The sequence below is a fragment of the Camelus ferus genome, chromosome X (genome assembly GCF_009834535.1).
Source record: "Camelus ferus isolate YT-003-E chromosome X, BCGSAC_Cfer_1.0, whole genome shotgun sequence".
In the NCBI taxonomy this organism is placed as follows: Eukaryota; Metazoa; Chordata; class Mammalia; order Artiodactyla; family Camelidae; genus Camelus; species Camelus ferus.
Genome location: NC_045732.1, coordinates 8,090,314 through 8,115,229, shown reverse-complemented (window position 1 = coordinate 8,115,229; position 24,916 = coordinate 8,090,314). Strand labels below are relative to the sequence as shown.

Below are 24,916 nucleotides of genomic sequence, written 5' to 3'. Positions count from 1 at the left end.
ACAATTTTTTCAATAGTTTTCAATCCAGAACCAGAAAAAAAAAATGGCACCACAAACACACTGTTTTCATCACTGTAACTCAAGGAATTACAGTCCTGTTAAATAAAGGGCATTTGTTATAGGGTTTGGACCCCCCCTCAGATGCCCAGACAATTTCAAACCAAGAAAAGTTATTTGATGCTTTTATGTAATATCCTGTGATAAATAAGTGGTTATTTGGAAATTGATTTTCAGTGAAGACAGTGTGAACGGCACATATATATGTATAAACATATGTGTACATATGTAAATGTATATATGTGTAAATATATATGTATGTATGTACGTATAGGTTTATACGTAAATGTGTATGTATATATGTGACAGATGTAATTACTACTCACCTAAAAGCTACAAGTAGCTGCTTGATTTGATTGACTTATACAGCTGTTCAGAAGCACTGCTTTTATTAGTGGTGAGTAACGGTAAGGGTCTGCAGAATTAGTGGGTGGTCATAGTATCCTGTGTTCAATTTAGGTCATGGCTTCTGGTGAAAGGTTGATCAGTGAAATCAGATCTGCTGTTACAAAGCCCTCCTGACGTCTTTCGATACGTCAAGCAACGTCGTAAAACCCCCGCTGGGCCATGCGTTAGGCAGTATATCTAAAAATACAGCCATCTGGTCGAAAGACATTTTCTTGAAGAGTGTCTCAAGAGGTTAGTGTTCTGCAGACTATTTTAAAGAAAGTTTACATAAATGAGCCCCAGGAGTCAGGAAAGGGTGTTTCTGTGAACATTTGCCAGTTCAGATTTTGAGTAACCATCTCTGGTTGTGGCCACCACCATGTAGTTAGTGTTTCTGAGGAATTCACCCACTGGCAACAGGAACAGTCAGGAACATTTCATCTTGCACACGAAAAGGGTGCCCCTTACAAGGAAACCAGAAAAGTATCATAAAACTGCTTGTAAACCTCATCCCATCCATGTTGGAATTTATTTCACTCCCGTTTCCTTTCCAAACAGAAACTGACAGTGTTCATTTTTTTTTAAGTCTTTACATATCAACACAGCGGTTCTTTATTCAGAAACCTGAATATATTCAGTACTTTCAGCCTTGTCTCCTAAGCCTCCCTAGTTGCTTATTTGGACTGATTAATGGATTTTTTTTTTTTTTTTTTGAGGAAAAACATGCTACTTTTAGAAAAAAATTTAAAATCTTTTATACAATTTTTAAAGTTTACTTTCTATTTACAATTATTAGAAATTATTGGCTATGTTCCTCTGTGTTGTACAGTACATCCTTGAACCTGTCTTACACCCAGTAGTTTGTACCTTCCACTCCCCTTTCCTCACTGGTCACTGCTAGTTGGTTCTCTGTATCTGTGAGTCTGGTTCTTTTTTGTTATATTCTCTAGTTCTATTTTTTTAGATTCAACATGTAAGTGATACAATATATTTGTCTTTCTCTGTCTGACTTACTTCACTTAGAATGATGATCTCCAGGTCCATCCATGTTGCTACATATGGCATTGTTTTATTCTTTTTTATGGCTGAGTAGTATTCCACTCTATAAATAAACCACAGCTTCTTTATCCAGTCATCTGTTGATGGACCCTTAGGTTGCTTCCCTGTGTTAGCAGCTGTAAACAGTGCTTCTGTGAACCTTTGGGTACATGTATGTTTTTCAATTAGTGTGTTCATTTTTTTCAAATATATGCCCAGGAGTGGAATTGCTGGGTTGTATAGTAGTTCTATTTTTAGCTTTTGGAGGAAATCTCCATACTCTCCTTCATAGTGGGTGCACCAATTTACATTCCCACCAACAGTGTAGGAGAGTTCCCTTCTCTCAACACCCTCGCCAACTTTTCTGACTTGTGTCTGATGCTAGCCATTCTCACAGCTGTGAGGTGATACCTCATTGTGGTTTTGAGTTCCTCTAGGAGTTTTATCATATCTGGTCATACATTTAGATCTTTCATCCATTTTGAGTTTAATTTTGTATATGGTGTTAGAAAATGATCTGATTTAATCCTTTGACCTCTAGCTGTCCAGTTTTCCCAGCACCACTGATTGAAGAGACTGTCTTTTCTCCATTGTATATTCCTGCCGCTCCATTGTAGATTAATTGCCTGTAAGTGAGTATGCGGATTTTTTTAGCATCCAGGTTTGGATTTACAAGCCGGTCTCCACGTTTCCTGTGGACCAGCCTTTGTCTACTTAATGGGCCCGGATGCACAGTGGGGTCCTTACCTCATTCCCTTCATGCTCAGTTCTTTGTCTCCTAAATCTCTTTTGTTTCTTTTGGCCAATTGTCGGTCCTGGGGCCTGGCCTTCTGGTGAACGTGGTTACCGGGCCCTGGGGCTCTTGCTTGCTTCATTGCTCAAGCGTCCTGTAAACCTTCCAGAGAGGTTCCAGCCCTTACAGTTGACTGCTTCTCCTGCGATGGCCACGAGGTAGCTGGGGCACGTATGTGACACTGTGTGGACTCGCAGCCAGTCGGGGCTGGATTTCCTCTCTCTCCTGCTGTTCCAGATACCAAAGGCTGCACCTGGAGGGAGACACAGCCTAGAACTAGAAGTCTGCCTCTGGGATACGCTGGGGCTCCAGCTTCACCCAAGGGTCTCTGTCTTTCCCTGGTCAGGGACCCTGGTGACATGGAAGACATACAAGTAAAGAGATCCTTAAAATGTTTGTTCTTCCAAAAGGTACCGTTTTCCTCCATCACATTAACATGTTACCTGTTGGTGGGTTAATATGCGTATTTTCAGTCATGGGATTATTTTTACGCCATGTAAATCCATCTTTTGGACATTTCCTTTTGTTTCTCGGTAGAAGTGCGTTTTTATTTATAATCTTGCAGAATCACTCCGTAACTCCAGTGGATTGTGTGTCGATTACTTTAGACTCTCTGTGTACCAAATAACGCCATTTGCACAGGGGTACTTTTTATCTTCCTTTCTGATACATATGCGTAGTATTTGTTTTCCTCGCATTACTTCATTAATAAGGGTATCTGGAGCAGTGATGAACAGAGTGGCTCAGTCTCTTTCAAATTATTTTTAAAAATATATTTTGTCATTTATTCCAGAATCCGGAGGTGATATTTTGCCCAGTGCTTATTAGATTAAGGAAAATCTCTTCTATCCCAACTTGGCTGAACATAATTTTTTAAATCATAAATGATTTTGAATTTTTTCATTATTTCCTCAGTTCATAGAAATGGCCATATATCTTCATTTTCCCTTTTTAAAAACATTAGTGAAACTCAGTCAGTCTCAGTAAATCTCTTAAGAGGTTGCTTTTTAAACAGAAATCTGTCTTTCAGGTAGCAGTGATAGTTTAGCTTGTATCAGCCGTTTCATTCAGTGTCTAACCGTTGTAAACAAGATACAGCCATCTCTCTGAAGCCATTGAAGGCTGAACAAAACAGCACACCGAGTCTGGGCAGGCATTGTCTGTCGATATAAAAGGTCATACTGGGTAAATGACATAATTATATGCAACTACACAAATAATTTCCAAAGCCACAGATAAACAGCAGTAGACAGATTAAAAATAACGTGAAAGGTGACTTGAGTAACCTGTTAAGCAGGTGTCCACAGGGTCATGAAATCTGTGGGACAGAAGGACAGAAACAACAGGCAAGTAGAAAAGTAACTGACAAATCCCAGACTCAGACCGCCTGTGCTGTGAACTGCATTAAACGTAAATGAACCAAGCCCAGCGATGAATCAGAGGGCAGACGCTGCCGTCTGGATTTGAAAAGGGAGACTCAGCGGCATGTCTTCTAATAGCAGTGAACGATGGCGTCTTTTGTGAACGTAGTGTCTTTCCGAGGAACCTTAGAGGTTGTCTGTGTCGGGAAGCTCCCTTTCGTTGCTTATTAGAACTCCATTATGCAAGTGTTGTGGTCCATTCTCGGGCTGACGGCCGTCTGGGGGTTACTTCCGGTTTGGGACTGTTGTGACTGAAGCTGCAGGTGTCAATTATGAACAGGTGGTTTTTGTGTGTGTGTGGATGTTACTTGAATCAGCTTGGATGGACACCCAGGAGGGACATGGTTGAGTGATGAGGTGACGGAGATACTTCAGTTTCAGAGAAGCGGGCAGGAACTGTTACAGCGGGTGGACCGGTTCCCCTCCCCACCCGCGGCTCCACCTTCAGACCCCTGGAGGGCGTAATGAGAGACGGACGAGGGGCAGAGGTTTGCTTTCTGTCCAGGGGCCTCTGCTGGTCACCTCTTCTCAAAGCCGGTCTCGGCGAAACTGATACAGCGAAATAAAATATTGACAACGTTTCACAGCATTGGCTTAGGTTATTGTACAAGATCTTAAACCCATATTGAAACAAACAGTTTTGTTTAACTGATGAGTAGCATTACGGAATGTGCAAGCGTTTATGTTTCATCATTTTAATCACTTTAATGTGTGTGATTCGGTGGCTTTCTGTACATTTACAATGTAGTACAACTGTCAACTCCTTCTAGTTCCAGAACATTTCGTCACCCTCCCTGAAAGACATGTGGATTAGGTACTTTCCACATTTGCTCCCTCTGGACCCGTAACAAGCAGTTCCACTCGGATGTGTGCACCCAGCAAAACTGAAACAGCTCTTTAGACGGATAGTTGTGCACGAATCTGAGACCCGCAGCGTTCACAGTATCCAGGAGGCGGCAGCAACACAGAAGCCCCTCAGAAGGTGGAAGGATAAACACGTGTGGTCCGTCCCTGCTGGGCACTCTGAAGTGCTTCTTAATTTTATTTACTTATTTTTTTGCGTTTAAAACCTTATTCTTTAAGGTTACTGTCATCTGACTTTGACCTTATTGGTGACTGAATTGCCCCTGGCTTCTGGAGGAGGAAGCGGGCCCCACACACAGCCTGCTGGCGCCGGGCCGCTTTGAGCCGCAGACGACAATCCAGAGCAGTCAGGCGACACCTGGCCAGTTGGACCCCGCCGATCCACTGCAGTTTTAAAAGCTCCTTTAAGGGTCACAGCTGCGTTGGTTCATCCTTGGATTCTTAGGTTGTACTGCGGGTTACGTGTCAAATGCATTTCATCCGCCATCACTACTCAAGGCGGGGAAGACGTCCCATCCTCCAGGTGGCCCGAAGCCTGAACAGTAAGACGCTGGCTGGGGTTGTCGTCCAGGAATGTGGATCAGCTGTGTCTAGACTGGGTGGAGCCAGTGGCACGGAACAGGACCCCCCGCCCCTCACCGGGGCCTGCACGCAGGGCCCCTAGTCGCCTTGTGAATGCACGAGGCTCTGTGTTCTAGTGCCCCCTGTGAAGGAGGGGCCCAGTGATTTCTCCAGTCACATCTCCCCTCCCTCCCCGCAGTGCCCAGGCCTCAGATCTCTGTGCCTCCGTATTCCTGACCTTCATGTCCCCAGGGCCCTGCCTTCTCGGGGAGGACCTTGAGGACTGATTGCGCGCCCCTGCTCAGGGTCACGTGCACCCCACTCCCGTGATGTACGTGTGCCCCGCCCTGCCCAGGTGGCGTTTGGTGACCTCAAGGGGGGAAGCCCATAGCCTAGTTACCCGGAGGAGATGGAGGGTTCCCTGCACCTTCTTCCTAGTGACCTCTCCCTGCCCTCCCCACCCTGCTCCGCCTTCAGGTGACTCTGCCTCTATATTCCTGACCCGCGCGTGTCCAGGGCCCTGCCTTCTTGGAGAGGGCCTTGAGGGTTGTGCACACGAGGCCGGCTCCAGGTCACGTGCACCCCACTTCAGGGTCGCCCCAGGCCTGCCCTAGACTGGGACCAGGCTGGCAGGTCAGCCGGTGCCCTTGTGAACAGGAGGGGGTGGCCCAGCTCCACCTGCGTGGGAGGGCCCCCAGCTGTTCCCAGTCACCTGCCCGCCCGGCCCAGCCTCCCTGCTCCTGCCCCCCATGCAGCCCGGCCCCAGGTGTTTCCCTGGGGGACTTGAGGTCTGGCCTCCTGTCTTGTTCTCCAACTGCGTCTTGAAGACACACTATCTTGAAGCTTGCTGTGAGTTGGGCCGAAGGACCTTGGTTTGGTAACAGGTTTGGGAGCGGCCAGCAGGCAGGTGCAGGGGCCTGTTCCCGGGGGTCGTGGCCCAGGGTGGGGGTCCCTGAGAGACCCGGGCCAGGCCCCCTGTTCCAGCGCCCCCGCCGGCCTCCGGAGCTTGATTTTCTTTCCTGGAGGACAGTCGCCTCCCGGTTCGGGTTAGAAGGCCGCCGTCTGGGTGAGTGGCCTCGTTCAGGAGAGCCCCCATGGGCCGGGCCACCTGGCAGGGAGGGCTCTGGACGCCGTGCACAGGTTGCGCCCGCTCAAGCGCTCGGGCTGGGGCCCAGCCGGGCTCCAGGCTGCCGGCTCGCTTGGCGTCTTGATTGTTGAGCGTGGGGTGGGGTACTGAGCTCCCCGGTGACGTGGCCCTGAGTCTCAGTGTCCTCGCTGCCGCCACCCACCAGCAAAGCCCCTCAGACCAGGACATGTTCATTGAGTTCTTCCCTGCACTTCTCTCTGGGCTGCGTTCTCCGAAACGGGGCGGCTTTGAGTTAGGAACTCACGTGGGACAAAAAGATGTTTTGTTTTTTTTTCTTTCCACGCATCACAGCATGGCCACTGTCTCCTTTAGACTCCAGAGCAAAACGGCCTGAAAATCAGCCCTTCAGTCACAAGTTTGCACTGAGATTCTTTTTGTAAAGAAGAAGGATGGCTGTGCAGTTTATATTACATCAGAACAACCCGTGCTGACAAGGTGTAACGTTATGGTACCGACAGGGGAGGCAGACAAACCTGTTTTCCGTGTTAGTCCAAGGGAAAAGGAGGGTGTGGCGTCTGATTCTCAGCAGGGAAGCTGCAGACTCTGGGGCCCTGTGTCCCTGCCCCGCCTGCTCACCGGCTGTTGTTTCCCAGCCACCAGCTCAGAGCCAGGAGGGTCTCGCCCCAGGAAAGCCTCCCTTCGGGAAACTGCTCTCCTTTCCTAAAGGAGGAGGACGGGACACCGACCTGTCAGCAGTACCGAGTTCTCTGCACTCTCGTGGGGAAGCAGGCGGAGGAGGGAGACACCCCCAGGCCCCTGGGGTCGGGACTGCTGGGCCAGATCCCCAGCCAGAGACTGCAGACTCTGAAGGTCAAGGGCCGTGTCCCCAGACCCTTGTAAATGTCGGTGTCAGATTCTGAATCACCATCCCTTCCTCACTCGTCCTTGGCTGGCTGATCAGCGCTGGGGAAGACGTTTACCAGTCTCCTCCAGCGACCCTGTCCTGTGTGGGACGTTTGCCAGACACCTTCTCCTAGAATCCTAACTCCACGTGCCTCCTAGGGAGATTTGCCCTCAGGGCAAATGTATCATCTCAGACCTTAGTGACTCACATCGCGCCTGTGGACCCGTGGACAGCAAATATCTCTGCATTTGTATTTTTTTGTTTCTTAAATCACATGTCTGGATTTCCAGATAGACATCCTATGTGTACTTTATTAATTTATACCTAAATATTTACGTTTATCTGATACTGTAATTTTTTTTGTGTTTCAAATTGCAGTTGTTCATTGCTGGCATTTGGGTGAGCTGTTTATTTTTCGTACTTTGATTTTGTCATCTAGAACCTGGCTGGAGTCATTTCTTAGTTCTAGAAATAGTTTGTTGATTCTCTGGGATTTTCTACATAAACAGCAATGTCATCTGCACAGAAAGATGGTTTTATTTCTGTCTTTTCAAACTGTCAGCATTTCCCTTCCTGCATTTTATGGCCCCAGGTAAGACTTCTAGCAGAATGTTGATAGGACATCTTTGCACTGTTTCTGACCTTAGGCTGAGATCGTGCGCTTTGTCACTATTAAGTATGATGCCAGAGGTAGACTTTTTATAGATGTTTACTGTCAAGTTGAAAAGCCTCCCCTTATGAATAAGGTACTGTTATTTTTCCATCAACTTTTACATTTGTTTAGATGCTTTTTTCTGCATTCATGATGGGATTATATGATTTTTCTTCTGCAGCCTGCTGGTGTTTTGGGTTACTTTGACTGAATTTTGGATGTTAACAACCCTTGCATACCTGTACATCCCTTCTGGTCCTGATGCATCAGTCAGTCAATCTATAAACACACGTATACATATATGTTCTCATATATAATTTTTGCAAGCAGTGTGCTGGGGGTGTATGAGAAATACTGATCTGTAGTTTTCCTTTCTTATAATTTCTTGATCTAATATTTGTACTTGGATAAAGCTAGACACAGCAAATGAGTTAGGAAGTGATTTCTCTGCTTCTGTTTTACGTAAAAGCTTATGGATAATTGGCTTTTATTCATGGAATGTGTAGCGGAATTCCCCAGTGGAGCTGTTGGGGCATGCTGCTTTGTTTTGCCTTGAAAGTGTATTATTAATTTGATTCCTTCATGAGTTATAGGCCCGTTCAGGTTTTAGATTCCATCGTGTAAAAGTTTTGGTAGTTCGTGTCTGTCATGAAATTGATCCAATTTACGTAAGTTACCAAACCTGTGAGCATGGAAGTGTTTGTAATGTTCCCTTAACACGGGTCGTATCATTACTAGGATTGTTACTGTCGCTGCTGGTTTTGCCTTCCAACATGCCCTGTAGTGTTTTTTGATTGAAATCCTGGTGTTTTGGTTGAAAGCCTGATATCCTGTGTTGTGTAATAGGCTGTAAAATCAACACGAGTTGTGTGTGAGGACTTTCGATGATCTGGTAGTAGTCATGCTACATTTAGTGTTTGGTATTTATAAATTCCAGCGCTTCATGGTCCATTGTGTCTCTCGACTTTGGGCTTCCTTCGTTCCTTCTCCTCCAAGGGACGCTGCGTCATGAAGTTGTGTATGTGTGGTGCACTGTTACGACACTGGAGCGCTGTTTCTGTGATGTGTGGGGAAGGGAAGGTACTGATGTGATGATGCAGTCTGGGAAGGACGCTGTTTTATGATGTCACGATCAAACGTGTTTTCGTGTGGGCTCGTGTCTGTGGACTGGGAGCTTCTCCAGTGTTCCTCCAGTGAAGTGGGAAGTGTGCAGTATGAAGAATGTCCTTCCTTCAGCTGGGCGAAGACTGGCATATTTCTAGTTTATGTCTGTTAGGAGTAAACCTGCTGTCAGCATTGAACATGTGCATTTTTATGTTTCCTGGGTACGTACATATCTGGGAGAATTGCTGGTTCATTGAAGTTATAAATATTTGTTAAGACTGCTGACAGTTTTCCAAAGCACTTGTACCATTTTACACACATCCTCACCAACATTTGGGGCGGTGATTTCCTTTAAATTGTAGCTCTTCTGATGTGCACTAATGACATCAGTTTTGCTTCTCTACTGGAATTCTCTTATCCTAATGATGTTGAGGACATTTCCATGTGCCTGTCATTCACTTGTTTAGCTTTTTTTGAGAAGAGTATTTAATTTTGCAAAAGCATAATACAGCAATTTTTCCCCTTTTATGGTGAGTGCTTACATTTTAAATCATTTTGAATGGATTTTTAGACATCGTCTGAGGTGGGGGTTGAAACAGTTCATTTTTCTCCATATGGACCTTGAAGCATTGCAGCAACACTTGTTGGAAATATTTCCCTCTCCCACTGAATTTCTTCATCACTTTTGTTTAGAAAAAGTTGACACATGTGCAGGTCCACTTCTAGACTGTTTTCTGCCTTCCGTCTGTGTCTCTCTTTCTGGGCACCTATCACATTTTCCCTTGGTTTTCCTTTTACCCCCGCTTTGTAATTGTGGTAAAGTAGTCGTGACATAGAATGTGCTGCACGTTCCCAGTGCTGTGCCACCATTGTCAGCCATGCGTCTCCTGAAGTCCCTTCCTGCTGTGGAACTGCCCACCTCCCTCTTACCTAACCCCCCGCAGCCACCTTTCCCTTCCTGTGTCTATGATTTTGACTACGTTAAATGCCTCATGTGGGCAGAATCACACTTTCTTGACATCAGAAGATACAGGAAAAATCCTGATGTCATGCAGATTCTGCACTTTTTCTTCTCTGTCATTTATTCTAGGCATTATGTTACAGAAATTGTAGAGCTTTACATATATAATATACATAATATTTATATATTACTGACTCTTAATTATATAGCTAATATTAATTTAAATATTTATAACTAGGGGGAGGAGGGTACAGCTCAAGTGGTAGAGTGCATGCTTAGCATGCATGGGGTCCTGAGTTCAACCCCCAGTGCCCTCACTGAAAAACCAAATAAATAAGCCTACTTACCTCCCCTCTGCTGAGAAAATAAATAAATAAAATTAGTACTGGTATGATTAATTGTAATTATATATGATGCATAAATTATAAATAACTTCTGTAATATGATGCCTGGAACAGACAAAAGAGAACAAAAGCTATACACATACTTACGTGTGTATATATACTTGTAAGGGACAGGGCTCACATCTTGTCACCCTTATCCTGAAGTAACTCATCTTTTGAAACTATTGTGAACGATGCTTTATTTCACTTACCCCATCTGCATTTGCTCCCCAGTGTGTTTCGCCAGCCCTGGGAAACGAATCAAATCTCTGCTCCGCAGTTGCAGCCTTCCTGGAGTGGCTGTCCGGTCCTTTGAGCCTCACGCTGAACAGATGCAATGAGCAGTCCGGCCGGGACTGCAAGGGGATCTGTGCTGGCGTTTGAGCTCAGCCTTCTGTGACCACCTCTGTTTCAGAGGGTCGCCCCTGACGTGCAGGTGTGTGGTCCGTGTGGACGGTCCACCTCGGCCTTCCCGAGCCCGTACAACTGCGCACCCTTCCCCGTGTTGTCCGTCAGGGAGTGCCCTCGGGGGGTGGTCAGATGCAGATGTGGGTCTCATCGCTTTTCCCGCTCTTCACAGAAGGGTCTTGTTGCCTCATAGTCTTCCGTTTGGTGGCCTGCCTTCAGAAATATGTTTTAAAATTCTGACTTTTGTTATAGACAGAAAAATGAGTCTAATACAAGCCATTCTCCCATCACCGTAAGCAGAATTTCTGCCATATAATTTTATAAATTTAACACTTAAGTTCATTGTACTGAATTCTGAAGGATGAGAACTAGGTAAGAAAATATATAAAATTAATCATCCCCTATTGCAAGAGTAAGCCTTTTAAATTAACTTGGAAAACAAAAATACTATTTGACTCGGGCCTTAGCCACCACCTTGGATATCTACATTCTCAGCATTTAAAATATTTACTGGGCTACTGAGTCATCTTTGACTTCCTCTTCTTCAACCTTAGTATTAGGTAAAATAAAAATCTGACCCACGCCTACATTTATGTAAGCAGCGTGGCAATGAAGTTACAGAAAGTTTCTGTATCTCCAAAGGTAGTCTCTGTATCTCCAACTATTTCCATGTTTTGCGTTGTGGTCCCTCCTGCCCCCAACCCTGTACCAGCCAGACAAACCCTGATCTAATATCACCCTCGAGCTGATTGACTTTTCCTATAATTTCACGTAACTACTCATGTGTCACGTACTCTTGTTTCTGGCTTACTTCATGCAGCATCGTGTTTTTAGAGATTCTTGAATGTAATCTTGTGGCTCAGGAGTTGTTCCATTGTTTTGTGAAAAAAACCAAGTGATTACTTGCAGCGCACTTGTAAGTTTACAGAGGAGTTGATCAGAGGGTCAGCCGAGTTCCTGTACACCCTCTCGTCCCGACACCGGTTTCCCCTTCCGCCAACATCTTGAATAGTGCTGTGTGTCTCATACAATTGATGATCCCATATTGATCCACTCAAGAAAGCCAACACCCTCAGGTTACATTAGGATTCACACTTTGTGTTGTACGGTGTTTGGGGAGTTCAGAAGTGCTTCATGGAGGGTATCCAACATTAAAGCATCAAACAGAAGAGCTTTTCTGCCCTAACAGCCCTCTGTGCCCCACCTATGCAATACTCCCTCCACCTGAACCCCTGGAAGTGACTGATTTTTTTTTTAAACTCTTGCCTTTTCCAATTCCAGTGTCATAGAGTTGGAATCACACAGTACACAGCCTTTTAGATGGGCATATTTCACAAGGTTCCATCATGACTTTTCATGACTGGATAGCTCATTTCTCTTCCCTTCCCTCCCTTCCCTTCCCTCCCCTCCCCTCCCCTCCCCTCCCCTCCCTTCCCTTCCCTTCCCTCCCTCCCCTCCCCTCCCCTCCCCTCTTTTTTTGTTATTTTTTAGATAGCTCATTTCTTTTTAACGGTGACTAATATTCCATCGTCTGGATTGACCACCCTGTATGCACCCATTCATCTACTAAATGACACCTTGATGGCTTCCATCTTTGGCAGTCATGTATTAAGGTGCTATAATCATTGCTGTGTGGGTTACTGTGTGGACATAAATTTTCAGTTTCTTTAGGTAGATACCAAGGATGATTAATTGTTGGATTGCATGGTAATGGTATGTTCATTTGTTTGTAAGAAACTGTCAAACTGTCTTGTGAAGTAGCCATTGTATTCTGCATTCCCACCAGGCGTGCGTGAGAGTTCCTGTTGCCCCACATCCTCACCAGCACTGGGTGTGGCCACTGTTTCAATTTTAGCCAATCTGACGGGTGAACGGTGGTCCGTCCGTGTTTTAATTTGCAATCCCCTAATGACATGTGATCTTGAACCTCCTTCTGTGTGCTTGTTGAACCAGAGTGCATCTTCTTTGCATATGTCTTTTCAGATCTTTTGCTGACTTCTCAGTTGAGTTTTTGTTTTTGTATTCTTGAACTTAGATTGTTTTATGTATATTTTAGGTATAATTCCTTTATTAGATATATGCTTTGAAAATGTTTTCTGTTTTTTTTTTCCATTGTCTTAACAGCACCTCTTGCAGAGCAGACGTTTTGAATATTTAATGAAGTTCAGTGTATCTTTTTTCCTTTATAAATTATGCTTTTGATGTAATATCTGAAAATTTACCACCAAACCCAAGAACATCTAGATTTCCTCCTGCATATTAATAATTCACTTCATTAGTGTAGGGTTTTTAAAAAACTAATTTTAAGAATAATTTCTACTTTTGGCATACATATATTACGTTTTGCCAGTTGTAGCCTAAGTATCTCATGTTCTTCTACTTGTTTTAATGTTCAATTGCAAATGTTCTTTTTAAAATAATGTTTTCTTTAATTTTTATTTTTTAATGCAGGTACTAGGGATTGAACCCAGGACCTCATGCATCCTAGGCACACACATGACCGCTGAGCTGTACTCTCACACCCCCCTCATTCCAAATGTTCTGTAACACATATATCAAATATAATTTTTGTTTAGCTTGTTCTCTGGAAACTCACTAAACTCACTTGTCTTGTTCCTGTTTATTCTGTACATTATCTAAAGATATTCTTTATAAATTATCATGTGTGTGAACACAGAGAATTTTATGTCTTTTGAAACTGTGAAACTTTTTTTTTTCCGCACTCCATTTTGGTATTGCTAGCAGCTCCAGTAAAATGTTGATTGGAAGTAGTATCAGGTATCTTAATTTTGTCCTTGTTGTTTGGATTAAAGCACAATCTTTTACCACTAAGTTTAAATGTCACATGCACATTTTGATTTTATGCCTAGATAAAGTTCAGAACATAATACATTTTTTTAATTCCTAGTTCCCTGATAATACTTATAATAGGTTAGATTTTGTCAGGTGCTCTAGCTTCTGAGATGATCATAGGGAGTTGTATCAGTCACTTCGGGCTGCCGTAACAAATACCACAGACTGGGCAACTTAAACAGCAGACATTTATTTTCTCGCAGTTCCAAAAGCTGTTAAGTCCACAAGCTGATCTCTTCTGAGACCTCTCTCCTCGGCTTGACCTTGTCAACACGTCCTCACATGGCCTTTCCTCTGTCCTCATGAATCCCTGGTGTCCCTTTGTCCAGAGTTCCTTCTCATGTAAGGACATCACTGAGATGGATTAGGACCCATCCAATGGCCTCATTTTACCTTAATCACGTCTTTAAAATTCCCCCATCTCCAAGGATGGCCACACTGTGATGTATTGGGCTGTTAGGACTTCAACATAGAAATTTAAGGGGCTTCATATTTCAATGCATAACCCTAATTTCCTCTTGGATACAGATCTGTATAACAGATATTTACACCCTCTCTTGTATTTACCTATGTGGTAGCTTTGACGCATGGTCTCTGTGTCTGTATTTCTTAACGAGCATTCAGGTTACCGTCTGTGGTCCTTCTCAGCTGCAGACTTGTTTCAGTGGATGTTCTAAGGCAGGTATGCTAGTAATCAAGTCTGTACGTCTTCACCTGTGCATGCATGCGTTTTGCCTCCTGGTTTGAAGCATAGGTTTGTTGGACAGAGAGGTTTTGTCGGAAAGCCTGTTTCCCCCTCTTTCAGCACCTTGACTGTGTCCTCCCACCATTTGCTATACCATCACGTCTGATGAACAGTAAGCTGTTCATCATTTTGCAGTAGCTTGTACTTGGTGGGTCATGTTTCTCTTGCCGATGCCAAGCTTTCTCCTTTATCTCTGACATCTGACAGTTTTCCTGTGATGTATCTAGATAGGAATGTCCTTACGTTTGTCCTACCTGCAGTTTCTTGAATTTTTGGAAGTATAGGTTAGCTTTCTGTTTGTTTTTCCACTGAATTTGGGGAGTGTCCAGCCAATACATTTTCAAATAAAATTTGTGCTTTTATTTGGGGGGGGGGAGTTAATTAGCTTTATTTTATTTTTTTTATTTTTAGAGGAGGTGCTGGGGATTGAACCGAGGGCCTCACGCATGCTAAGCATGTGCTCTACCACTTGAGTTACATCCTCCCCCTAAAATCTGTGCTTTTTCTCTCTCTGCCTTCTGTGACTCCCGTATGTTAGAATTCTTCATGGAATTCTATAGCTCCCTGTCCATTTTTCCTCACTCTTTATCCTTACTGTTTTTTAGCATCAAAAACAACCATGGACCTAGCTTCACATTCACTGATTCAGGCCAAATCTATAGCTTATTCATGGTTTTCATTAATTTTGTAATTTTCATCTCCAGAGTTAGGATTTCTCTTTGTAAAGGAAGCGTAACTCCTCCTCAAAAGCCATTTTAGCGAGTGTGTCGCTGTCATTTTACACTAATCATTTAAATATCTGTTTCTTACTTGAACATACTTACAATAGCTGAATTTAAATATTTTTCTACTAAGGCCAATATCGGGGCCTTTCCTTTTTTTTTTTTTTTCCTCCTGTATTTATAAGCTTATCCTTCCCTCTTTTCATATCTTACAGATTTTTTTGTTGTTGTTGAAAAAACGGACATTTAGGTCATTGTAGTGTGACAAGTTAGAATCCTCATTCTCCCTGTAGCTTGTATTTCTTGTTTTATTATTATTGTTTGAATGAGGGGCTCAGAGAATTTTGTTTTGTCTAGTGACTTGCCTGTAATAGTATTAGAGTCTGTCTTCCCTTCAGTGTGTGGCCAGTAAAATCTCTGTTCAGTATTTCTTTTTTTTTAATTCTTGTTTTTATTTTTCACGCTGGCTTCCTGGGGGTCAGCCCTGAGTCAGCATAGGTTAGTAGCGAGTCACTGATGGTTTCATTTAAGTGCACTGAGTCAGCAAGTCCCCAGCATCTTGCCCTAGGAGACCTGCCTGTGGGTCGTAGCATGCATTCGAAATCCGTGCAGTTTACAGGAGCCCTGGGCGTGGAGGAACCAGTACCGTCTTCTGTCTTCCCTGTCGCGGCTGCAGCCTTGTGTGTGCGCACAGCCTTCCAGACCCCAGGGACATGCCAGAGGGCTCCACACTTGTCTAGGACATTCTCATCTCTCACATCTCCCTTGAGCACGTCTGCCTGGTCTCTGTCCCGCTCCCTGCAGCAGTGGGGTGGCATAGCCGTGATAATCCCTGTTCCATCACTTTCCCATCCTTTGCCACCCCGTCAGTTCCTCTTGATTCGGAAAATGCCCCTGAGCGAGACTTTGATGCAGAGCTACAGAGAAGTCACCCCACTCCGTCCGCAGAGGGGTGGGACGGGACGGGGCAGCCCCGAGTGAAACACCGCAGGCCCCGTGCTGCTGCTTCTTTTTAAATCAATATTCAGTACTTTTTCTTGAGTCAGTGTTTGTTATATTTGTTGCATACCTTTATTTCCAAAATTCCAAAATGGTTGGGTTTGATAATTTCATAATTTCTGTGATTTCAGTTCTCTGTTGTTATTGTTGCTGGAGGAGAATGTTCCCCGTTCCCTATTCGATCCTCCCAGCAGTCCTGTACCCACCTTTGGGTTTTTGTCACCTGAAGCTGCTCATTGAGTCCAGCCCAGTGGTGGGTTATTGGTTAAGCAAGTGAAGATCTCCTACACGTGAAGCTAGCAGATAACTGGGAATTCTGTCTGCCCGAGGAGGGGCCCTTACTTCGCGTGGGTATCACGCTGTGGCCCTCTCCTCACAGAGGGACTGTCCGCAGCATTGAGGCCTCCTGCGTTTACACGTCCAAGTTCTCCGTGTTGTCTCTGACTCTGGTTTCCTTCCTGGGACTTAGCCTCTTACCAGATTTTTTGGTGACTTGCTCATCTTGTGATAACTAATAATCACCCGCTAAGGATAAAGGAGGTCTTTCTTTTCAGGGAAGAGCTGTCAGCATGAGACGTGGTGTCTCTATCAGGAGGAGCTCCCTCTGAATTTCAGTGTTGGTCATATTCTACTGCATCCTGCTAAATCCCTGCCACCAGCCCCAACGGTGCCTTCATGCTGCTCAGCGTAATAATTGAGATTTTTTTTTTTTTCCTGGCACCGGTGAGGAAAGCACAGGCTCTTTTTTTCTGAAATAGTCTGACTATCCAGTCCCTTCCCTTAAGTGACATCTGGTGGGAAATTTATACTGCATGATAAAAGTACCATCTGTGATTTATCTTGTCTTCTCACCAAGACACTTCAGGATGCGTGCTATGAGTCCTAAACAGAATGACCTCCTAGCTCAGTGTATACTCAGCGTTCTGCCTAAGTGCATGCAGGTATCTCTGTGCATGGCAAATACGGTACCTTCCCTTCAGGGACACGCATGTACATCTGTATAGTAATTTACTGAACACTTGAGAAATCCAGTAACAGCACCAAGGGCATAGGAGATGAATTAGAAGGAAAGCCGTGAATCCCAGTTCGTGACTTCCTAGGAAAGGAGAAGAGACTATGATCGGAAGGAAAACGCTGTTCTATCTTCATGTTGCTGATTCAGACGCGTTAGTGATGCTGTTAATATTCTCATGTCATTATCTTCTTCAGGCATGACAGACAATTAAAAATGTAGTTGAGCTGACATGAAGAATGTGATATTGACAAGAGCGTGAGTGAAAAAAGGGATTGCTGGGGGAAACGGTGGACTAATTCCCCTACAGGGCTCATTTCTCAGAACTCCGTCAGCACATGGGGGGTTGGGTAGAACTATTCCACAGGACACAAACGGCTACAAGACATAGAAAATTATATACCATGTAAGTCCGTGCCACTTACATCGTTGTAAGTCTTATAATTATAGAAGATGCTCTGGCATCTTCATCATTCATTCAGACTGGGACCCACCAGGGTCAATCATATTTCATAGTTCAGTGCTTCACAAAATTCCTTCTCTCTGTCCTCGGGGATCCCACTGTGTAGGCTAGATCATTGTGTGTGCATTTTTTTTGGTTATTTTTGTGTGTGTGGACCTTTAAGCCCACACACTTACCTTAAGTCCTAGCCTTTGCCCCCTTGCAGGTTGCACTGTTTCATTATTCTCTTCTTAAAGCAGTAACCCCAAGAACAAAAAAGTCTTAACCTACCAAACAGGCAAGGAGGTGTACCTACCGTGTTTCTACTCACCCAACGGACGGTCTTAGTTCTGAGGACAGTTGTCTGTGAATGAGATTGAATGCGGGGAGAAAGGATCATTGGAGTGCCTCAGTGTTTCTAAGGATTAATTCACCGCGGCCTTTATAAAAGACACTTGTGTGAATAGGAAATCTGAATCCAGAACCCAAGGGGTGCGTTTTGATACCAGGTGCACGCTGTACTCTGGGACCTCACCTGTTGAGATGACGTGCTCTGTGTTTTCCGTCAGAACACCCTTGTCCTTAGGCAGCTCTTCGAACTTCTTATATTCTGCTTCATTGAGGTCACGTCCTTTTGCTGGATTTCATAGCAAAGAAGGCAGAAGAGGTGTCCATTAGAACCATTTGAAACTTACACAGTGTGACCTGGGTCATCACGTGTCTGTCTGGTGAGCCTTAGCATCACGCTTCCCCGGCACATTGATGCTGCTCAGCACGTAATTCTCAAGGGAGGTGCCCGAACGTATGTGCAGATCAGGTCTTCAGATGGGACCACGTGGTAGAGTCCAAGTCATTAACTTTTTATTGCTTTCTTAGAACGACTGAGAAAATTAAAACCTACCCATCCTGGGAGCTGAGGAGTCCCCAGTCGGACACCACTGGGAGGTCACCGCTGGGCCTGCATTCAGAATTCCTGCTGCCTCTAACTGTTCCTTTCCACTTTGTCTGTATTCTGTAGTCTACTCCCTGCTATTTTGAACCCTAATCAAATGAATGGGACAGAAAAGACCTGAACTTGCCACCAAGCACACCAGCCCCATCACATATGCCATTGGGGGAGAAGAACTCAATCTTTGTTCTTGTCAAAGTCAAGGGTCAACCCCCGTCCACCCCACACATGGAGGTAACATCAGAAAGGCTAACATGGATGTACTAAAGGCCGTGTGGAGTTGGTCAGGGGTCAGAAAGACTGCCTTGCCTGAGACCACTGCATTTGAGGGAGACAGTGTGATCTTGTGGTTATCTTCAGGGCCATGGGCTCAAGTCCCAGGCACTGTTTTAATAATTGTGACCCAATAATGCATTTGTGGTTGAGGTGAAGGCAATCATTGCTGGAAACAGGTGAGTCGCTGGATTTAAGTTTTAGATCCTGGTTCACTGCGGTGACAGGACCCGGCTCCTCAAATGTGTGATATTTGGCAATAAACTCCAGGGACTACCCTAGAGTATTTACGAGATCTCCAGGATTAGTGCATCTAATGTTTTAAAAAACCATGTGATAGAATCTCACAGTGGTTACATTTCTTCATTTTCCAGCAGAAGACCTTTCAGCATCTCTGACTCAGCCAACATGGAGTCTGAATTCTCATGTGTAGAAACATTTCTCCACCAGTGTCTTCATGAAAAATAACCTATATACCTACTTCTCCCCATAGTATAAAAATATACATAATATTAACTTGTGTAGTTTGCATAGAGTAAGCTACGGATACATACCCGTGACTTCCGTCAGATGTGTGGTCTCGTCCCCATCAATGTTTTCAGCATAGATTACCAACATGTTCTTTGATACATGAATCAGTTGGAAATAATTTTTACCTGAAACTGTGATCAAAAGAAATAATCCAAAACTCAGTATGATTAGCTTGTTTCGTTTTCAGCTGGACATGTCTTATTTTTAACATACTGTTGTCAGCACTTCCTTCCATACTAATCTGTCTCACTAACGTTCTTAGTAATGTGCTGGAACCGGTTAAGAGAGTTAGTGAGGTAGGGAATCTCTGTACACCACCCCCACTTCTTAAGTTGGGAAAGATCTACCGCCGGTTTGTTAACGCCAGCCAGGGTGCCTGCTGCGGTGCTGGTGGGTGTGTGCTCGGCGGTGGGGCTCCGGCCCTCTCACACCAGCACGCTGGCGCCGACTGTGAAATCTTCAGGCGTTTTGTGGCTAAACTCTCAAGTACAGCCATTATTAAAAAGTAATTGTATAAGCTTACTTAAATTAAAATATTAAAAGTTAATACTTAATCAAAACTTATTTCCTAGTACAATAGGTAGTAGGAGACGTATTAAGGAGGCTACCGGAAAATGCTGGACACACGTACTCTGCCGTTAAATCCTTGTAATTATATCCTAATTACATCCCAGTGCTGTGTGTCCACATTTAAAATGAAAAAATGCTCATCTGTTCAAGATGAGAATGCTGCATTGTACGTATGGTTCTGATGAAAATGAAATATGTAGGCATTCAGTCACTTAGTAGTTCAGTATTGATATTTGAGAATTATTCACAGTTATTTTACGTTACAGAGACAAGTCCATCCCAATGCCCCCATTGCTTTCAAATTATATATGCAGTTTGAATTTTATATATATATGTGTGTGTGTGTGTGTGTGTGTATATATATATATATAAGAATTTGAAATTTTTGCTCTTATTTTAACTGCTCATACTTATCTTTGGGATTTAATCAGATGATACTTCCTAAACACTTTAATTAAAGGGCTCTTAATGTTTAAAGAATTTTTTTAGTTCAAGCAAATTGGATCATGTTGGTCAAATAAAACATAGATACAGTATTGAAAGTGTTGGCATACACTTATGTAGGTTTAAACACTTCCCCATGAAATCAGCTTTCTGGGGCTTCCTCTCAGATACTGTCAATAGCAACGTTCCAGACTTGGACCTCACCCTGACATGGTATGACAAAATTCATGCTTGGAAAATTAAGTATCTTTTCCAAGGTGGCGCGTGTAATTGGTAGAAGGAATTGTTCTAGATGTCTTGGAGCTCAGTCCACGCGTGTGAACTTGTTCCAGGGTTTGGGAAGATGCACCCATCCAAAAGGTCCTGTACTCACGATCCGTTACGTACATCTCTTTTCCTGTTCTTGTTCCCACTGTGTGTTCTTGGCATGTCCCGTTAATCCTTAAAAACAAACAGACGAAACCTTCCTTATTCCCCATCCATTCCCCAATGCTCTAAAGTGACAGTGTTCTTTTTAATGTCTGAAAATTACAGGTGTTTTTAATTTTGCCACACAGTTCCGTGCTTTTTTACTTTGCTCTCTTACAGGGTTTCTCACCCTCAGCACTACTGTCATTTGTGCAGGGTGTCTCCCTGGTATCCCCCTGTGAGACTCCAGTAGCCCCCGCCTCTTAACTGTGGAAGCCCGAAATGTGGCTCCGGTCACAGCCACATATTTATTTCCTAGGGAGGCAGGACAGAATCTCCCCCCATGGCCAGGACTGCCTCCCTGTTCCTTTGATGTAGACAACCCCACCGTGTCCTCTTCCTCCGTTCCACACAGCATGTCTGTCCCTCTACCATAAGTGATGGTACTCCTCTGGACTCTGAAGTCCTCCTTCTCCCCAGGCTAATTCTTCAACTCCCATGAACTCAGGTTACACTTACTTAGCAAGAAGATTCAAATAGAGTTGCACAGTCATGGACATAGAGACAGAGATAGACACAGACGTAGAAATAGACGTAAATACAGATATTTCCCAGCCATGCCCAGATCTGGTGTTTACAGATCCATTGTCCACATCCCCAACTTCTAGCTCACATCCACATTTACTATTATTATTTTTAGCCCTTGATTTTCCTCCACCTTATATGTTCTTCTCTACTTTGGTCTAATGGCATCACCATGTCTACAGATGGACAAGTTGAAAGTTCAGCATTCAGTTTTGAAAAACAGACTATTTGTAGTCTCAGTTTTGCTTAAAGTGTTGATTTCACTCATCCCCACATCTGCTGCTTCCGCGGCTAAAATTCCTCACAGTCATTTCCTGAATGTCATCTCTACCTCTGAGTGCCTGGAGGCAGGATGCTTAGAAAGTGAATTTTATGATGCCCTTATTTTAAAACCTACATCCATGCTCATAAATATAAAGTTAGTATTTTTGACATAGGAAATTCTCCGGAACAATGCCTTGAGTTTTCCTTTCCGGTTTGGTGTTCTGCAGTCCACTTCGTACACATAGTGTGTGAACGTCCTGCAAGTCCAGCATCCCTGGAACTCAGTGAGCTTTACTCCATCTGTGCGTCTCTGCAGCCCTCCTTGTCTCTCTCTGATTCTTGGTTTAAATTTTCACTTGGTGTTCAGTGAATAAATGCCATCCCCACCGCCGCCCCACCATGAGGATCATTTCCCACTCCCATGACCAGCATAGTTGTTCAGTTATCTACACTTCAGGATGACCTCCATCATTAATTATTTTTTGTTACTGTTTTGTTATTCTTTTTAACATGGATGTCTGGGACCCTGCTTAACTTTTTAACTGTAAGGTGAGACATTTTTATGTGATTTTTTTATTCCCATACTTACACAGTGCCTCCCATAGGGTAAGCATTCTATAAATGTTGACTGACTGGGTTAAAGTATTCACTTTTGATGGAAACTTATTGCTGAAAATCTCAGGTGGGATAATCTTGTGTGTGTGTGACCTCTCACACTGAAGTGTGCCTTAAAAGAAACTTAATCTCTTTCCCATATGTGCAAAAAGTCTGAAGAATTCAAACACAGATCTTAAGGTTAGGATTGTCAGAACTTTCAGGTGCTCAGGCCCAGAATCTCTCGTCACTGCGCTCACATGTGTCATTAATGATGTGACGAAAGCAGAGCTGTTCCACCAGTATGCCCCCTGAGAGAATGGCTACACGCAGATAGTTGGGGTTTCACGGTGACCACCCAGGACACCACACCAGGCGAGGAACACCCATCTATAGACAGAGTTCACTGACTCAAATTCTTGAACATACTCCAGGTGTTTCACTGCAAATTTGGGACTGGATCCCATGTTAGGAGTCAATAGTTTGGTTGTTTTACATTTTGGCAAATTCCACTTGATACAGTAAGTAATGGAGAGTGTTTTGCAGCCGTTACTACATTCAGTCCTGTGGCTATAACCCCTTAGTGAGCCATTTTCCTGTATCTTCTGCACATTATCGGACGCTGTGTAAATGGTGTGCCATTCCCCTGTAATCTGAAAAGGAAACGTACCATAAGGAAAATCAGCCTCTTTTCTGTTCCCTCACCAGCACTGCGTGTAGTCATTCCTTTACATTAGAAGAAAAATAAACCCGATCTTACTGAGCAAAGTGGGTTTCTACTCCCTTCCTTGCAGAATGATGTGAAATGAAATAATGGTTCATTTTCAAATGCAAGGCACGGAACTCAGTTTTTTCAAGTAGCTGAAACAGTGCCATTAAAGGCCCTGGAAACTCATCCCTGTCATTGTGACATATTAGATTTCCTCACCTCCAGACAAGTAAGTTGAAAAAATACAAACAGCTGAAAGACAGAAGGGTTGTTTGAGCCCCCCGTACGTACACGGACTAAGGATATAAAACCTGATCGCCCTTGTAAACAAGAGTGAGAGGCACACACACCCACCCCAAGGCCTCCTCCCAGACGAGCCTGTCCCTGGCCCCTCTGAGTGATGCCTCTCAGATGCACATGCCTGGGCGGCACAAAGCACACCGAGCACAAGCCTCAGGAGCAGAGTCTTCATCCTGGCAGTCTTTCTAGTCCTCCTCCTGGAGAAGCTGAGTGGGCGGTGTGCCAGTTGGTGGAGAGAGCGTGTGTGCGTGCCCCTCTTAATAACATCCGTCCATTGGCCTGACCCATAATGAACCAAGGGCTGTTAATCCTAAGACCTTGGCCACATAGACGTCCTCCTAGGATGTCCTGCTTGGCAGGGAGGAGCTTTTCTGGCCATCCGCTGTTTTCATTTGAGATTAGTTTTAAGAGAAACTTAAGTTGATCTGGACACTTGACCTTTAGAGTCAGTCAGAAATCACAGGACAATTGAGGTGTTTTAAGGACAGTGATGTTTATTTCCTTTTATATCCTGAGATCCAAAATAGGACAAACAGCCCAAGACATGCCTCCAGCTCATGTGTTATTTCTGTAACATTGAGGAGACATGTTTAAACTTGTTTTCTATACCTAGAGAAATTATTGGCTGGTTCAACAAGATTAAAATGTGGCATCTCTACCACAAACCAGTTCTCAAGATTTCCTCAGAGGAGTCTGTGTCTACTTACTTTTTAACACACTGATTACCATGTCTCCCAAATCTGGTTGACAGTTGTGTTTCATCAGGGTCACCTGATCTACCGTGGTCGATCAATGTGTTAATTGAAGTCTAGGAGATGGAAAGTATTACATCACTGACAGGTGTACAGTATAGCGGTTCACAATTTTTAAGGGTTATACTCTTGTATTTATTACTATTTACAATAGCGAAGACTTGGAAGCAACCTAAATGTCCATCGACAGATGACTGGATGAAGAAGACATGGTATATTTATACAATGGAATACTAGTCGGCCATAAAAAAGAATGAAATAATGCCATTTGCAGCAAGGTGGTTGGACCTAGACATTGTTATACTAAGTAAGTTAGAGACAGATACCATATGCTGCCATTTATATGTGGGATCTAAAATATGGTACAAATGATCTCATTTAGAGAACAGACTCAGAGAAAGAAAACAAATGTACATGGAAATGTTCATAGAAAACAAAGGGAAAAGGAGGGGTAAATTAGGAATTTTGGATTAACAGATACACACTGCTGTATATAAAAGAGGTAAACAACAAGGTCCTTCTGTACAGCACATGGGACTATATTCAATATACTGTATTAACCTATAATGGAAAAGAACCTGACAAAGAATATATATATGTTTATATACATACATATGTGTAACTGAATCACTCTGCTGTAACCTGAAATTAATACAACCTTGTAAACCAACTATACTTCAATGAAAAATAAAAATAAAATAAATACTGGCTATGTTCCCTGTGCTGGACAGTATATCCTTGTAGGTCATTTATTTTGTGCATAGTAGTTTGTGTCTCTTCATCTCCTCCTCCTGTCTTTCCCTTCGCCCTTCCCTCTCCGCACTGGTCACCACTGGTTTGTTTTCTGTATCTGTGAGTCTGCTTCTGTTTTCTTATATTCACCAGTTTGTTGTAGTTTTTAGATTTCACATATAAGTGATGGCATACAGTGTTTGTCTTTCGCTGTCTGACTGACTTCACTAAGCATAATGCCCTCCAGGTCCATCCGTGCTTTTGAAAATGGCAAATTTTCATTCTTTCTACGGTTTTCATTCTTTTTAATGGGTGAGTTGTATTCCGTGTGTGTGTGTGTGTACACTCCACAATTGCTTTATATTATTGTATTTGAATGTAACTGTTTCCCACAAGAATGAGTTCTCATCTC

The 24,916-nt window shown here is 43.7% G+C and overlaps 1 protein-coding gene across 1 annotated transcript; it reads right to left on the bottom strand.

Moving 5' to 3' along the window:
- Positions 1 to 2,325: 2,325 nt before the first annotated feature.
- Positions 2,326 to 23,192, bottom strand: LOC102511833 (allergen Bos d 2). The gene is made up of 5 exons (XM_032475628.1): positions 23,142 to 23,192; positions 22,508 to 22,664; positions 19,170 to 19,277; positions 17,929 to 18,030; positions 2,326 to 2,528 (listed from the first exon to the last, which is right to left on the bottom strand). Exons 1-5 carry the CDS (start codon positions 23,190 to 23,192, stop codon positions 2,326 to 2,328), a joined length of 621 nt encoding a protein of 206 aa, XP_032331519.1.
- Positions 23,193 to 24,916: the final 1,724 nt, after the last annotated feature.

Excerpts from the sequence above, each read along its gene's own strand:
- LOC102511833 (XM_032475628.1), bottom strand. The coding sequence starts at position 23,192 with ATGAAGACTCTGCTCCTGAGGCTTGTGCTCGGTGTGCTTTGTGCCGCC. Across the intron at positions 22,665-23,141 it reads GTGTGCTTTGTGCCGCCCAG|ATTACAGGGGAATGGCACAC; the intron begins GCATGTGCATCT and ends TTTCCTTTTCAG. Across the intron at positions 18,031-19,169 it reads ACATCTGACGGAAGTCACGG|CAAAAGGACGTGACCTCAAT; the intron begins GTATGTATCCGT and ends TATGAAATCCAG.